The sequence below is a fragment of the Crotalus tigris genome, unplaced genomic scaffold (assembly GCF_016545835.1).
Source record: "Crotalus tigris isolate CLP2741 ecotype Arizona unplaced genomic scaffold, ASM1654583v1 scf7180000023589.2044511, whole genome shotgun sequence".
NCBI classification, from domain to species: Eukaryota; Metazoa; Chordata; class Lepidosauria; order Squamata; family Viperidae; genus Crotalus; species Crotalus tigris.
Window position 1 is genome coordinate 1,187,276 of NW_024100062.1, and position 18,056 is coordinate 1,205,331.

Sequence of the window (18,056 nt, forward strand, 5' to 3'; positions counted from 1 at the left end):
GAAAGATGAGATGGAAGTCGTTGGACAATCCCTTATCTCAGGGGTGTCAAACTGGTGACCCGCGGGCTGGATGCGTCACGTAGAAGCCGTACCCACCCCAGCTCCGGCAAGGGGAAAAAGTCATGATACGTTGCAACATGTCATGTGACGCGGCAAGTTTGACTCCCTGCCTTATCTAGTAAGTTGGGAAAAGTCACTTGACTTGGAGGAAGATGGTCAGATACATGGTGCATAATTACCACACAGAAAAAAATAAACAGTAAGGACAGTGCAAAGAAAATGTATAACCAGGATGCACACACATGTATCCATACAATGCAATGTTCATGCATGTACATATTAAAGTATGTATCACACAAAGCCTCTCTAGGTCAGCTTTCCAAAACCTAGTGCTCTCAGAGTAACTGGAAATAGTCCCTAGAGTTCCCAGCCAGCATAGACAAGTGCTGGTCTAAGTAATCTCTTTTAAATAAAGGTAAAGATAAATGTTTCCCTTCCAGTTATATCCAACACTAGGGGGCAGTGCTCATCTCCATTTCTTAGCCCAAGGAGCCAGCATTGTCCCTTTCCATGGACATGTGACCAGAATTACTATACGCTGAGGCACTTGGAATGCTGTTACCTTCCCAAAGAAGCGGTATCTATTCATCTACTCACATTTGCATGCTTTCAAACTGCTAGGTTGGCAGGAGCTGGGGCAAGTAACGGGAGCTCATCCCGTCATGCGATGCTCAGGTCTTGAACCGGGGCTGTCAGCTTTTCAGCTGTCAAGCTCCTTTAAAATAGTTTCAGTTGAACATTGAGTATTTACTGCGTAAGCCCTGAGAGAAGATGGACAGTCATAAGCAGAGTGAAAATAAAAGCCTCAGGAGGAAAGCACACAAGTATAGGGATTCTCCTAGTGAGCAAAAGTACAAAATATATTTAAAGAAAGATGGTATGAATAGAAAGAATACTAGCTGTGCTAACTTAATTTCCCCTGAGTGGCATTTGTAGATATATAAGTAGAGTTTTAACCTGGTTTACTTTGTGCATTCACTGAAATCTGAGAAAGATTTTCAGTTTTTCAGCAACATTCTGTGGGGAAAAAAGGAAAAGAGGATTTCAGAGGATCTTTTATACGTAAATATTTAGCAACTTGGGGAATGTCAATAGCAACTGCTCTGATCATCATCAATATTTGACTTTCAGACTGTATCTTTATTTTCCTCCAGTTTATCTATTAGGAGCGACAGTTTAATAGTTTTTACCAAAATTATGCTGTGAAATACATACTGATCATTTTGTAACATGAGGCTTAGAACTCTATACATTTTAGGGAAGATTAATATATGATGCCTGGGTAGAAATGTGGGAATTCTTCCAGCTGCTCAAAACACATGAATTGATAATTTAGAGATAAGTAATGAAGTGGCTAGTTTTGAGGATGTTGCCAAACTATTTGATATGCTAAAAAAATGATTGTAAAAAGCTCCAAAAGACTGAAACTGGCCGGGCAGACAATCAAATGGAAAATGAAACATAATACATTTAAATGTAACACACTAAACACTGGAGCATTATCCCTGCCCCCAATTTCAATACACTGGTTAAAAAACAACAACTGTGGTGTATGTAAGAACTTGAGGTCATAGCAAATAGTGTGGTGAAGATGTTACTTGCATATATCAGTTCTGAACATTTTCCTAGACTGGAGTATAGTATTTTGAAAAAAATGACAGCCCATTGTTAACTGATATGGTCCGTGCTGCATATGACTGAAACAAAGAATGCCTGGGACAATAAGCAGTAGCTCTTGCTGGGGAACAGTAATCAGAACTCTATTCAGTTCTAATAATCAAAAAGGAAAGAGAAAATCTTCAGCCCCCTCCCCCCCAAATATTTTTGCAACAGGCTCCAGTGAGTGGGTCTCCAGATTTCATTAAAAAAAAAACACTTAAGCCCATTTTAATGTACAAGCTTAAAGTGAGGCAACCATCCCCAGGGACATAGATATACAGCTATAAATAGCTACTGTATATACCTCCCATATAAAATGTTGTACAAAACATGTATATGTATGTGTTTGTGTAAGTATATATGCAAATATGTATTTATATTTACACGTAGCACACATATTTAAAATGCCAAACCTTTACAAAAGTTATGAATTCTTCTACTTTTTCATTGGACAGGATCCACTTTTTCTGCACCATTTCAAGTGCCTGTTCACTTTGCCTGGCTAAGCTGTGAAGCTGCTGAGAGGCCGTTGTTTCAAGTTCAGTCATGGTATATTCCGTCTCTGCCATTTTAGCTTCCAGATTGGAAAGATTAAGTTCCTGAAATACAATCACAACAAATCAAGCTGGTAAAATGCTCAGCCCATTGCTGAATGTGTTAAGTATATTTTGGCAAAGAGAGAACTTGATTTGAGCAGACTGAAGATGAGGACACAAATGTCTTCTATTTCTGTTCAATTCTTTAAAATGTCTTCTAGCATTTCTGAATTGGAAAGAAATTAACACAGTGTCTAGAAGATCCTACAAAAAACTAATCGTAAAGCTCATTGCCTTCTCCTATTGCAGTGTTTCCCAAACTTGACAATTTTAAGGCATGTGGACTTCAACTCCCAGAATTCCACAGCCAGCAATGCTGGCTGTGGAATTCTGGGAGTTGAAGTCCACATGCCTTAAAATTGTCAAGTTTGGGAAACACTGTCCTACTGTATAGTCTTCTTTCCTGCCCATTGTTCCAGTTAGATATAAAACACACTAAGATCGTCTGTTGTTTAAAACTCAGGGGAAATAATATCCTGCTTGTGTATCTTATATAAATGCTGCTTCCTTTGTAAACTGTCCAATATTTAGTGCTTATTATATCTGAGTATCTTGGCTCTAAAAAGCTCATGCTTCCTGTATTGAAGCTGTAGGAGAAATTGATACAGGTTTACGCTCAACCAGACAGAACTATGGGAAGAGAATTTGTAAAATCCAGAGAAAGATTTATAATATAGGATTAAAGCCTGTAATAATAACTGCATCCAAACTTTCTTTCTAGGTGCACTGTTAGACATAATTCAGTGTAACACTGAGATCTCCTTCAAATCTTTGCTTTATCTAGAAACAGAAAAACAAAGGAACTCCAAAATGTAGAATAACCTGACATTATATGAATTCATTCAGAACTTTGCCTAATAAAAAGGGACAGTGGGAGAAGAAAGCAAATTTCATCAGAGGTTTGCTTTCTGGTTTCTCACCTGTTGTAGAAAATATTTGTCTGATAAGGCTACATTAAAATCCAAGGAGAGGGAAAATGCTACTATAAAATAGTATATTTTAGAAAATTATATCTCACCCTAGTTAAAAGCATTCAACATTCTATTGTAATTAATGTAATACAACTTCAGAAATTTCTTCTGAATTACAACCATATATTATATGGTTTTAAATAAAACTCAAGACAAATGCTACTATGGGCAAATTAAAAATGCAAAGGCACCGATCATGGAAACTATTTACTTGTAAAAAAAAATGTGCACCAGAAAACATAGGGCATTTTGTTAAATAATTTAATAATGATTTCATTGGCATATATTTTAAATTGTTTAACTGTGTTTTCTTTCGTATTTTTTGTACACCTCATTTTTATTGGTACCCCGATGAACTGAAGGAAGGGTGTAAGTCTAATAAATCCTCATCATCTTAATCATCCATAATAACTATAATTGTGTACCTTTTTCTCCAAGTCTTCTTTAGCTCTGCGATACATCTGTTCATACTGTGCCTTTTCTTTGGTAGCTACATTAAGCCTTTGCTTTAATGAATCAATGGATATTTTTTTATTTGAACAGTCCTCAGTTAATGCCTTTGCCTGGAAGAGCATCCAGAGAAAAACTATTAAGGAAAGCATTTAAATAATTTAGATGGAAAATCAACACTATCAAAATACTACACACATCTAACTGTACATAATCCATTTACCTTCTGAATAGAATGCAGGCTATCTTGGCTACTATTCAAACATGGATACTCTCCATTGAAGTCAATAGGATTTATTTGTAGGTTAAGTGGCCATGTGACTGCAACATTTTACTATTTATCAAATTCATGGGCAAGAAACCAAATGCTAGCACTTAAAAACTCTGAAACTTGCTAACATGTCAACATATGGTACTGATGGGAAAAATTACAAATAACACAGTCCAACAGTTAATAGCTACTTATTATTTGTAAAACAAATCTATATATAAAAAAGAAATCAATTTACAAAACATATCTAAAGAGATCATATTTTTGCATATAATAGGCTTGATTTTTTTTCCTAACTGAATGTTGCCAGAAAATTGCAATATTTTTAATACTTAAAACACCATCACCACCTCGTTGCATAGTATAACATAGGTCTCTGAAATGCTTTTTCTTACTGCCTCCAAGAAATTATCCTGATTCAGTTTTATATTGTCTGAGATTTTTCCTACCCTGCCAATTTTGTCTCTTGGGCTGACAGTATCTAAGTGATATCTCATATACACATAGCAAGATAGTTTTGTCTGGAACTGACAATGTATGACTGCCAATAGAAACTATGTTCACATCTAAAAAAACTAGCACCTGCTTTTAAAAAAGAATCAAAGTAGTGCTTTATTTTCATGTTTCTTGGATGTTATGATTTGCAGCCTAAGAGATTCCTACACATGTGACTTGTTTGCTATAAAACAGGGCTAAAATACACAGCAGAGGTACTAAGGGGCAGTTTCTCTTCCAGTCTGTTTAAGCACCAGAAAAATGCATTAAATATTTATGAAGAAAACAACTTTCAGAAGAGCATAAAATGGAATCATTAAATATATAACAATGGAAAGGATCACATATAACTATTAGTATAAAGATAATTTATAGGTCATTGTTTTTTCCCTTCATGGTATTTTCTCCTGATTTACACTGCAAGAAGAATCTTCTTTGATGTCTCTTTTCAAGAAACAGATATGTGAAATTCCAGCTGAACAACATACCCAAAATACTAGGAAGCATTTAATTATCGCATTAACTTATTCAACAGCTTTAATGAAAACTGTAATAATCATAATGGTGGCTGCTACAATCTGATGGAATTCAGTTTCTTGATTTAAAATAAACGCTAAACATTAAAGACCTTCTCTTCCAGACTTTGCAATGTTTCGTTAAAGCTTTTCTCCTTTTCCTGATATGTTTTCATACGCAGTCTCCAATCTTCTATTAAATGCCTTTTCATACTTATATCTCTTTCCATTCTAGAAATCCTTGAAATAAGGAGAAAATGAAATATGCATAGAATTATGTAACCAGCATGTCATTATTTTGAATAATTGTTAAAGCACAGTTCCATACTCATCTTTGTACCATTTGTCAAGTGAAAAATGTCAAAATTGAAGTTTTCTCTCTCCATAACAGCATTAAAGGTAGATTTAATCTCTGTGGGCTTTTGAATCTTAAATTCCAATTTCATAGTAGCAGTTCAGAACAATAAAAATACACACTAATTTATAGAAAACCATACTGTGATGATGATTTAATTATAAACAAAAGGGGATTATTCTACTAGTTTACTAGGCATAAAAAGGCAAAATAAATTAAAATTAATTATAGCTTTTAAAAAGTATCACTATGTGAATTGGCTGTCATGATTTTGAACTATTATTTTATACATAAAAAGCTTTGTATCAATATGAGGTAGTTTTAAAAAGTAAAACACAGTTATGGTATGAAAAATCAATAGATCAATTTCAAAGATGAAAATGTGACTTCTCCAAAATGAACAACTTCTAAATAGTAAACCTAGTAGGAAATAGTAAGAAAGAAAACTGTTCACTGGGTGACGTATCAGACAGAAATCTACGCTTATGACGCTGTTGCTTGTTTCTATTTTCTTGTGACAACAACATGCTATCCCAATAAAATGAAACAACATAATACTTATACATTTTTAAAATTTTTATTACTTTTTATATCTTTAAGGCATCACGTAGATCCAGCAAAAATCACAATAAAAGCCAATTGAAAGAATTCTCATTTCAATAGGCACATCTAGTTTATGGGGGCAATCAATAATATTGAAGCATATTCAGTATCTACTCTACAATATAGTGGTTAGACATAAGCATATTCTTTCTCACCTCCAGCTGGATTCCTTAGGTGTTCCTCAAGGCTTTAATCAATAAAAATATGCATTTTGTTAAACCCTTTTGAAGACGAAACTTTTTAATGAAATAATTTTTATTTTGCAAGATGAAACATTATTACTAGGCTCACTTACAATCTGATATTTTTTAATATTGAACTAAGCAACTAATTTGCAAAAATTATACATTTTAATAAACTCAAAAATAAATAAAAATGCCTTTTTTTGCATTTTTCAGAAATTATAAAATTGGACATGTAATCCAATTTAAGCATCTAAACCTTGATATGCTTCTTAGCCCTTAGGCAAAGAATCACTGCATTTGAAAAATTGCTTTCAAGTATGCCGAGGTATTCATTTAGAGGTTGCACACTGCAATCTGATTTTTTTTTTTAAAAAATGATTTATTAGATATATGCCATCTTTTGTACTGAAAATTACTCAGCAATTTAAAAGAAAAATATGCATTAATACTTTTCTCATAAAAGAGTAAATAATATGAACCATACATAAAAAGCCAAAAGAAAAAAATATGAAAGATCGTGTTCCGAAAAATGTCCATGAAGTTAAAGCAAATGCATTTTTGCCACAAGGGGGAGCCAAACACAACCAATAGGTAAGTGGAAACCTACTTTTCTTGTAGTTCCTGCATCTGTTCCTCTTTTCTTTGGATTTCGCATTTCAAAGATTTAATGGCTGATGAATGTTTAGTGATTTCATTATTTGCATTCTAGAATAAATGAAATATTTTATTAAAGTCTCAGTAGTGTTGATGTAGGATTACTCAGAGCTGTAACTGTTCACATTTGAGTTTCAAAGTGAAACTTTGCTATTTAGTCTATTTTAATTTTAGCATAGCAAAGAATTCCACTAATGTGCTTGTACTTAGGTTATTAATGTTTGACTGTGATGCTCTTATACTTATTGAGGACCAGCCTACAGAGAAATAAATTTCACCTTATTTCCAAATGGAATATCTCTGCCAGAATTCTATCTATGATATCTAACAATGAGTCCCAGGAGTAAAATATCTATGGCTGACATTTTCCCAAAACAGGTGCTTTTAGCTGCTGTTGCTAAGTATGGAAACTGTCTACTATACTAGATTAGAAAAGTTACTATTCATACTTGATTCTACTTACTTTAATGTAATTATTTTCTTAATTACACATTTCTAAGACTGCATTCAAAAGATTAAAGTTTTCTCTTATTAGAGTCAGTTTCAGGATTTTGTAATACATAAACACGAACCTTAAATTGCTCTAAACTGTAATTTAATAGTTATTAAATGAGTATGATTAATAAGCTACAGTTTGCTGGATTCATTATTTCATTTCATAAACTATGGTATATAAATTTCACTGGCGAGATTCACATATAATGCCAAGCCCAACATTTAAGAAAGTGGCTTGATATGGCATGCACTCCTAGTTATGATTTAATGATTTAATCTAGTTGTCTGCTGTTTCCATTTTTGTATTTGTCCTTTTTGTCTTTCAGTTTGTCAGAGAGATCTTTGTGCAGTCATGCTGGTTTCTTCTTGAATTTCTTGTTTTTATTTTTCAGTGGTATTGTGATGATATGGGCTTTTATGATCACATTTTTCAGAGTTTCCCACGCTTCTTGGATTGTTTTCCCCTTTAGGATTTTCATTCATGGGATCTTTCCTAGGTTCTCTCTGTCAGTTCTTTTGAAGTTCAAGACACTGGCTGGATTGTTTTCTGTTGCTAGTGTTTGCGTTATATTAAATTCCAGTATGACGTGGTTACTTTCGCCCAAGATGCCGGCAACTTCAACTCCCTCTATCACTTTTCTCTATTAGTTAGAATTAAGTCCAGTATGGCTTTATATCTAGTTCCCTCCTCCATCTTTTGGATGACAAAATTGTCGGTTAGGAATCTGTTTGAACTCCCGCTTGCTGCAGAATTTGTCTACCAGTTGATGTCTGGATAGTTGAAGTCTCCCACTACTACTGTAGTATGCTTCCTACATACATTTGTTAGCTGGTTGGCAAAGAGTTCATCTATTTCTTCTGATTGGTTGGGTGGCCTGTAGTATATACCTATGGTAATGTAACTTTTTTTCTCTTTTATATTGACCCATATACAATCTGGAGAGATTTTATCTTGGATCTTGTGCATTTCTATAGATATGTAGTATTCTCTTACATATAGTGAAACTCCTCCTCTTGTTTTTGTAGACCTGTTTCTTTTGAACAATTTGTATCCATCTATCAGCCCATTCCATTCATGGGTTTCACCCCACCAGGTTTCTGTAATGCCAATTATGTCATACCCTCCTTTGTGTACTATTGCTTCTAGTTCACCCTGTTTGTTCCCCAAGCTTTGATCATTTGAATATAAACATTTAAGACCTTTATGCCTGTCCGTGGGCATGTTTCCTGCATCTCCTGATTGTTGTTTGGGTTTTTCTTTTTTCTCATCTTTGCCTACCTCATTGTTTGATTTGTTTTCTTGAGATTTATGATTGGTTTTGGGTCCTAGAAAGTCCAAAGATTGGTCACCCTCCCCCCTCAATTTTAGTTTAAAGCCCTCCTGATGAGCTTTTTCCAAGTACATTTTCCCGTTTTCGTGAGGTGCAGCCCATCCCTTGCTAGGAGTCCTTCATATAGGAAATGGAGTCTCTGATCCAGGAAACCAGTTTTCTTGGCGACACCAACCCTTTAGTCAATGGTTTATTTCTAGAATTTTTTTCCCTCAATGGGTGTTAACCTTTTATTGGGTGTACGGTTGAGAACACTACTTGTGCTCCTAGCTTCTTAACTTTATTGCCTAGTTATTTGTAATCTCTTACTATTGTACTCAGGTTCTTTGTCATGTTATTCGTCCCAATTGGAGGAGGAGGAAAGAGTAGTAATCAGTAGGCCTAATTATTTTGGTTAGGTTCTCAGCCACATCTTTGATTTTTGCTCCAGGGAGACAACATACCTATCTGGATTATATGTCTGGTCTGCAGACGGATAATACCGTTCCTTTGAGAATAGAATCTCTTATTACCAACACTTGTCTTCCTTTTTGGGAGTGCTTTTCTGTTTATCTCTGGTGTATTTGTTGATGTGACTTTTATAGGGATATTTGAAGTGACTTTTTAAGGAATATTTGAAGTTGTTTCTTTGCTAGGCATCTGCATGTTTTCTTTGAGAGGGAAGTTATGGGTCTGTGTGTTTCCATCTAAGAGGAGAAATCGATTGCTCAGTTTTAGTGGGGCTGTTTTTGGTTGAGTTGGATTGGGTAGAAGGGGTTTGTTAGTTGTATGCTGCTTCTTTCTTTGAGTATTGTGTTTCCTTCTATGTGTGATATACCTCTACTTGTCTTCCTCCAAGAGTTTATCAGTAGGGTCAAATCCTCTAGGAGTTATTTGTTCATTAATTGGTTCGATTTGGGTATAGCTTTCTTTCGTAGATTGGGGCATGGATAGAGTTGCCTCTAAGTTCCTTACTTTTTCCTCCAGTAGTTTACATAGTTTACATCTAAGGCATGTATAGTTTGGGTGTTCTTTGGGCATAAGCACATACATGGAACATGTATTGCATACCACAATAGTATCAGTCACCTGTTCCATGAGTTTATTGTTTGAAAATCCCTCTTTTTATTTTTTGCCATCTGCAGGCCCTAGTCTTCCACTATCCATAGCACTTGGTCTGTTGCTGTCTGTAGGCCCTGGTCTACCACCATCTGCAGCACCTGGTCTGCTGCCGTCTGTAGCACCTGGTCTACCATCGTCTGCAGTACCTGGTCTACTGCCCTCTGCAGCACCTGGTCTGCTGCTGTCTGTAGACCCTGGTCTACCGCCGTCTGTAGGCTCTGGTCTACCGCCATCCATAGCACTTGGTCTATTGCTATCTGTAGGCCCTAGTCTACTGTGCTGCAGTGTTCCACCACCGCCACCAACAGCTCCACGGCCATGTGGATCCCATTTGCTGGTCGGTCATGCCAGTGTTCTACTTTCTTCAGCAAACAGGGCTGCCTGGATGGTTCACAGTAAGCTCTCCTTTTCTCTCCCTGGCTGGCTCTCCTTCCTTTTCCACTATCTCACTGGCTCTTCTGTTTCTCCTCTCTGCCAGTCGTTGTGCTGCCCTCAGTTGGCTTTTGTCCCTGCCCCACAGCTGATTCTCCTCTCTGCTCTGCAGATTCCTCTTAGCTTTTTCTCTTCTTCAGTCTTTTTAAATTTTCTTTTATTTTTCTTATTTTATCTTTCTCTCTTTCCCTTTTCTCCTACTGTTTTGTCTTAGTTTAAGATAATTTAGTTTAATAGCAACTTCTCTTCCCATGATATAACCAAGCTTCCTCTGTGGTAGCCATCTTAGAATGAAAAAGGTAAAGGTTTGTTGATAGAGATTGGCCATTTGATTGCACACACTTTCTGTAAACATAACAGCTGAGAATCAGGCCTAATTCATAAAAAAGTGGGATGATAACAAAAGCTCACTTTTAAATATTGCACAATATTGCCTTTTTCAATATTCTTTGATCAGAAATTCTGGAAGGCTGATACAAGAAAATTCCCCTTTGTAAAACATTGCTCCTATGAAATAAGAGTGGTGGACTCTATGTCATGCGTTCTTTTATACTTCTGTTTTAGAGAGACATATATAAGAACAAGATTATCTCCAAACTTCCTTAAAATTCTGATCAATTTATGATAGATATTACTTGAGGATTGTGATCCCTATATTATATGACAAATGGCAAACTTTTGTGGGCAGTTGGCCAGATAAGGCAATACTGTACAGAATTGCAATAGATGCTCTTGCAATATTAGAATTTTTAGTATTGTAACGATTATTAGTAAACTTAATTACTAAATGTTTGCTTTTTCATTTTTTCTCAGTATCTCCAGGATTGAGATGAGCAGTATCTAAATCTTAATAGCAATAGCACTTAGACTTATATACCGCTTCACAGTGCTTTACAGCCTTCTCTAAGCAGTCAGCCTATTGCCCCCAACAATCTGGATTACCAACCTCAGAAGGATGGAAGGCTGAGTCAACCCTGAACTGGTGAGAATCGAACTCCGAATTGCTGGCAGCCAGCAATCAGCGGAAGTAGCCTGCAGTACTGCATTACTTAATATGGTAACATGTGCATACGTACTATATTCTCATGCTACTGGCTCAATGGTTTTATAATTTAATTAACACAATTTATGTGTTAACAAATGAATAGTTTAGTGTATTAAAATTTAACATAACTTTGTAGTAGTTCATTCGGGAGACTAGTTTTATAGACTTATTTTTTTTTCTTGTTAATAATGTAATGTCTTCATTCCTTTACTTTTTTCACTCATTTATTAATACTTTTTTTCTCTCCTGTTACTGAGTTTTAAGATTTTTTAATTTATATCTATTCGATTGATCCCCTGCCTTCCTATACTGACAAATATCTAAAGCAAATACCAAAATTTTAAAAGCCAAAAAAGAACATAAACATTTTTTTAAAAACACAGATCAAAATTAACAATAAAATAGATGTTAAAATCAATCAGTAATTAAAAGCTTGGCAAAAGAGAGGAAACCTGACAGAGTAGAAGTCAAGAGCAACTCCCAAGGGTTTCACATCCTGGGAGACATGCTATAAAAGACCTTCATCTACCTGCCAGAAAGATGAGTTTCTGACAGCAGAGGGATCTTTAAAAAGACCTTTTCTGATGATTTTAGCATCTGAAACTATTTGTAGAAGGATTGTTTGCTTCAACAATCAGACCCTAAGTCAATACCAACATATTCATTAGGCCCTGTAAACAACTGGAAACCAAATCCAGAACACAAATAAAAGCAAATATACGTATCCCAGGATAATGTTGCAAGATCCAGTCTGGGTCAGTCACTGGGACCAGAGATTTTAATCTTCTGAACTTTTAGTCTCGTGTTGGAGCCTATCTCAGGGAACTTCTCTCTAACCCAAAGCACAAATTCTGGTAGAGAGAAATTCTCTGAAGATGGGCTCCAGCACGAGTCTGAAAGCTTGGAAGACCAACCCAGATTGGATCTTGCAAATCCAAATCTTTCAGCATATGTATCATATGCCCCCTTCCATCCTTACTAGTTAGCAGCCTAGATAATTTGTATCAACTAAAATGTTACAGAAAACGTTCAAGTGCAACTGATGTAGAAAGTGTTGTACTAATCAGGGCAGAAAGTAACCACAATGTGGATAAGTGTTGCCTCATCTGAACAGCACAGGAAAAGTGGCATCTGGCATGTGCCAAGGCACTCCTTAACAGTCATCATTGTTATCAGTTCTAAAACACAATGAAATCTATTGTCTTACATGAACATGCTTTGTTTGTTCCTTTTGATGTTATCAGCTTTTCCCAGTGAGATTAACCAGCATATTGGATGTATTTCAAGAAGTAAAAGAGAAGAACGATCTTATGTTAAGATGTCATGTCAAGGCCTCCAATGAATCCAAGGTCTTGGCAGTATTGTAGCACAATAGAATAAAAACAAAAAAAATGTACTTCCACCTTTCTCCCAGGAACACTTTTGATTGATTAAATCCATTTAAAACTGGCCTAGAATAGCTAAAATTTTAACAATAACTCCGGGCACATTCCCTAGCTTGACCTTGGCACACCTATTGTTTACTTTTTCTGATACTGGTGTTCTGTTATAGGAGGAGACAGGGTGGTGAAGCTTTGGTACTGTACTTAGATGATATTTCTAGGACCAAATAATACACTCTCAAAGGATGCACTTCTTTCAACTCTTATAACCCTTCTGGGGCACTGCCCTATGGACCACAGGATTGCAATTTAAGTAAATAAAACTACAACGATTTTTACAACCATTGATTTGATCTGAGAGATTCCTTGAAATTTTAGATATAATTTTGCACACATCTGTTCCAGGAATGATAGTTTCTTGGGAGTGATGTTGGCAAAACAGATGTGGAGAAAATAAAATATAGGGCATCTGTGACAATACTGAATTTATCTGAACAGAAGTAGCATAATTCCTTCTGTTGGGAATGAACACACACACACACAAAAATCTCCTTGCCACCAACCCAAATGATAATAATCTTTATGCTAATGTTATCCATGCACATTGTCAGCTCTTCTTCTTGTAGCATAGTACCTTAAATGTGTGTAATACCAGGGTTATTGTAGCTGTGTCTCATTTATTCAGGGATTTACAAATTAATACTTGTTCTTTTTTAAATGAATTCTGTAACACAAAGTATGGATATAAATGGACTATACTTAGAGGGACGGAACTTTGTGCTTACTAAGTGATTGTTTATTTTTTCACAATCTTTATCAGTGTTTTTTTAAGGATTATATCTGTGCGCACACACACATACACACACACAAAAACCACTGATCTTTTTCCTTCATTTCCCTGTATTCTTCTATCAGCGTTTTCCTCTTCAGTGACTATTTTCTTCTTTTGTTTCAGTTTCTTCCTCCACATTCTCTTAGGTTTCAGCATCTGCCTTCCTCACAGGAAATGACCATTTAACTTTTTACTTGCCTTAAAAGAGCACAAGTAAGATGCCATTTCATAGATGTTTTTCTTGAGCAAAAGTTATTTGACAGTAGCCGAAGATAGGAGAAATTTTCTCAGAGCCAGCAATAATGAAAAAGTATATATTTCTTCATTCATAGCACATGCAATAAGTAAAGTGTTATTTTTACAAAAAGCAATACCTTTGACTATTTATACTGTAAAAACTAGATTACTGCAACTGTTCTTAAAATACTTTCAACAAACAAAGATATTCATAAATTTGAAACTTATGACATTTTTTTCAATATTAACATTTAGTTACTGAATTATAATTGTTAAAAATAATTTAACAGCCAAGTTATCTCATATCTCAAGATGTGTTTAAATTTTCATCCACTTTTCAGTCACTAAATGCCTGATATTCTCTATTATAAATAAGATGCCTATTTACTATCTCATAGCATAAAATGTTCACCTTCAGTTTACACTGTAGTTGTTTCATTTCCAAATCTACAGTCTTGACAGGAGTAGCTGGTGCCATTCCAGTATGGCCAGATGCTAGAAGAGACAGCCCTTCTCTCCCTTTGGTCGCCTGGATCAGGTGGTCCAATTTTCCTTGCAAATCTGATTTTTCTCGTTGCAATTCAGTCAAGCTGGAGGTCAGGGTCTGCTTTCCAGATACAAAAATAATAGGAATAGTTGTATCCAATATGCAATTAGGAACACCATTCTATATTATTATAGTTTAGCTTTACAAAATACAATATTCATCATATATTGTCATCAATTGCAATAAAGTGGGCTGCATTTATTGGTTACAAAGTACAAACTTAAAGCTAAAATGAAGTAGGAGACTGGTTCGTGGTATTTATCTTGCAAGGTAAAAGAAAAGGGGTGCAACAATACTGCATTACCCTGCCCCTATTAGTACTACTAGTGCTATATTTAGAAAAATGCCGAGATATGCAATGTAACCACTTTGTGATTACATTGGATTGGCTATAATGGCTGTCAGGAAAAATTTATATACATATTCTACAGAAAAATTCCAGAGAATATCATGTTTTGTCTTGTATCAGTTTTATAAGACTTGTAAAGATTAAAGCAAAGCATATGCACTGCACAATGTCTGTTTGGCTTGTTTTTATGCTATTGTTTCTTCTCTTCCTCATGTACATACCACAGCCAGGGAACCACAAATTCCATAACCCTGAAAGTGATGCACTTTACTTGTAAAAGCCAAGTTGGAGCAGGACAAGGTAACAGATGTTAGTTGTTTATTCCATCGGGTAGGACTTACCACCTTACACTGCAGCCAAAATGCTTCTCATTTAGCAACATAAATGTTAATTCTAATTAGCAGATGAGGCTTGTTAGATATTTAGTTCAAATGAATAGCATGCACACAAACTCAGGCTTATTGAATTTGATTGACAATGGAGCAGAATAGTTTATTTCACAGAAACAGCGTATCAGAATGGATTAGAAAATGAAATATGTAATATTTGCTTTAATTTTGGAATAGTTATAACAATCTTTTACTAGTTTGTACTCCGCAGAAAGCCACCAAGATTTTAATGATACACTGGTGAAAGAGTCCAAGAAGCCAACAATAACATTATTTTAAAGATGCTTATAATGTATAAGTTGACATCAACAATTAGGCAAAATGATAGCATACTCAGAGGAGTTTAAAAAAATCCTTCTGAAAATTCCCAATTAGATATTGCAAAAGCACAAACTAGGCAGAGAACTATAGGTTCAGTATACTTAATAGTGAAATAAGGAGATTAAAATCTCCTGAAAAGTAATATTTGCCCAGGGTTTTACTCCCTTTTTTAGATTTGTTGTTTGACTCTTAGGAGTTTTCATCAATTACAGGTAGTTCTTGACTTATGACTAATTATTTAGTAACAAAAGCTACTTATGACCAAGTTTTGAAGTTCCGAGATCAGGGGCCCTCTACAGTCATGTGACCACATTTTGGGCACTTGGCAACTGGCCTACGTTTATGGCTATTTGCAGTAACCCATGGTCATGTGGTTATAATTTATGATGATTTTCCCAGAAACTGATGCTTACTTCTGGTCTAGCAAAAACTGACCAATAGTGAATACTGGGTTTGCTTAACAACTAACGCAAAAAGGTCATAAAATCAATTGTAGTTATAAGCACTGTCGTGACTTACAACCACAATTGCCAGGCTCAATTATGATCATAACTAAAGGACTACCTGCACTTCGTCATTCTTGTGTTTTTAAAAAATTACACACTGATTTTGTTGGACTAGTTTATCACAAGTCAGGTGGTACACATGTATTCAACCTCTTAACAAAGACATTCTGAATTCAAGCAGAATAACGTACTAAACCAAGTGTTTATATTAAAAGCTGAACAACTAATATGTTTTATTCAAAGTGGAAAATGTTACAATGTTGGAGCAGGACTATTTGCATAATATGTGATCAGTCCAAAGTATAGACTATATACTTATTTCTATCCATTAATACTTTATGTAGCATCATATGTATTGATTTGCATGAGAAGACTTATTCAGTGGTCGCTTTAAACTATTTATAGGGAAAAAAACAATTTTATAAACATGATTCTATGTAACTTTAACATTTAAAATAAAATTATATTTAGATAATACATGAAATTTGAGAATCAGTTAGATGTAATGATTAAGGCATTAGTTCTAGAAACTGGGAGACCATGAATTCTAGTCCAATCTTGGCCATGAAATCAGCTGGGTGACCCTGGGCAACTCACTTAGGCAGTTTTCTCAGCCCTAGGAAGGAGGTAAGGGCAAACCACTTCTGAAAACCCTTGCCAAGAAAACTGCAGAGACTTCTCCTGGCAGTCTCTGAAAATCAGACATGATTGAATGAAAGAAAAACATGAAATTTAACTTTGCTAGTGGGTCTACTGCGTGTAAAATTCCAATGATAATTCACATGGACTCATGAATTCATATGAATCATATTTATTCATATGGATCCACTCATAATTCATACAGGTGCATGCACATTCAGCGCATACATCTTCAGTGAAGACCTAGGTCAATTGAAAGCAATGGAAACATAACAAATTCACGATTTTCTTACATTGTTATGTAAACATGCCTACTAGCTAGAAAGACATGAAAGAAAATTCTGCAACTTGCCATTTTCATAGGATTCTTTTAAAGGCCAAAGGTGCTATTTGATTAAATATTTCCAGTGAAGTTTGGAATAAAAATACTGTATTTGGACAGCAGCACAATCTACTTAAAAGGTATATATTAGAACTAACATTATCTTTACTGGAAATAACATTTGGTAAAATAATTTATTTGGGTTAAAAAGTGAGACTATTAAAGATAATGGCATTTGGTAGTAAGGCTATTGAACAGGTATTGCTGTATAAAGTATTTTGGTTTTAAACATATTCTTATTCAATAAAAAAGTTTTGCCCTGATTTCAATTCTAATACTTTAATTATGGTTCTTCTATTGCTTCTGGACATGCAAAGAGCATAAACAGGTAATTATAATCTTCTGAGAATCAGTATTAAAATATATCTACAGAAAAGAAATTGGCATTTTCTACACCTACAGCTGCTGTTCTACCTTGCTGCTAGTCATCTAGAGAGGTTTTGGAATAATGCATGCTGTTTATACTAAATTCAGTCAGCTTGCCCATACATCTGTTGGCTCTTCTATTATCTACTGAATTCATCAAGAATTCAGATCTAAACAGATCTCCTACTATGTTTCCACAATATTGTTGAATTATAATATCTGTCACAGTCTGTTAACTTTTTTCCAAAGATATATATGACTGTGAAACATATATTTTATTTTTGGTTTAAGTTTGAGTATACTTTTTTGGAAAAAAAGTATTCATTTAACAGATTAGGATTTAATTAGAATAAAATGTATTTGATATATGGAGTTTCTTGTATTATATCTCTGAGTAAACCAAATATCTAGGCTTGCGGAATTGAAAGGGATTGATCTCTATTTCTATTACCTGTTTTGTAGAAAACGTCCAAAATTATGGTTAAACCTAGACATTGTTTGAACTTGTTCTATACTTCTATTATAGAGATAAGAAAAATGGATTCATGTTGTGTCAGATTGAATAAATGATCCCACAACTTCAGAGATTTTTGGTAAGTGAGGCTAACATTTGTTTTCATAGTATTTCCAGAGAGGTGACATTTGTGGTTCATGTAAAACCATTAAATAATTTTGTTGGCTAAAACCTATAACTGTAAAATAATACATTTTTATTTGTGATACAATTATAATAATTATTATGGTTTGTTGCAGTCAGCCAGTTTAGATTAGATTTGTCGTTTTTATCCACCTATTGAGTTTATTTCAAGGATCTGGGATAGGCATATGTTGTTGTGTGTTGGTGTTAAAGGTATCATTACAGGATGTAAACTACTCCTAGTAAACCTG

General features: G+C 34.8%; 1 protein-coding gene across 6 annotated transcripts in view; it reads right to left on the reverse strand.

The window, feature by feature from the left end:
* The window catches only part of CNTLN (centlein), a 189,423-nt gene that overhangs the window by 21,779 nt on the left and 149,588 nt on the right, over window positions 1–18,056 (reverse strand). For 3 of the 6 annotated variants that reach the window (XM_039319412.1, XM_039319413.1, XM_039319411.1), the window contains 5 exons: window positions 14,082–14,273; window positions 6,768–6,865; window positions 5,131–5,257; window positions 3,712–3,849; window positions 2,133–2,318 (listed from right to left, as the gene is read on the reverse strand). In XM_039319412.1, coding sequence (XP_039175346.1) covers window positions 2,133–2,318; window positions 3,712–3,849; window positions 5,131–5,257; window positions 6,768–6,865; window positions 14,082–14,273 — 741 coding nt within the window. Of the gene's footprint in view, window positions 1–657; window positions 822–1,017; window positions 1,078–2,132; window positions 2,319–3,711; window positions 3,850–5,130; window positions 5,258–6,767; window positions 6,866–14,081; window positions 14,274–18,056 lie in introns of all 6 variants that reach the window. The other 3 variants (XR_005553699.1, XR_005553700.1, XM_039319414.1) reach the window with 3 other exon arrangements.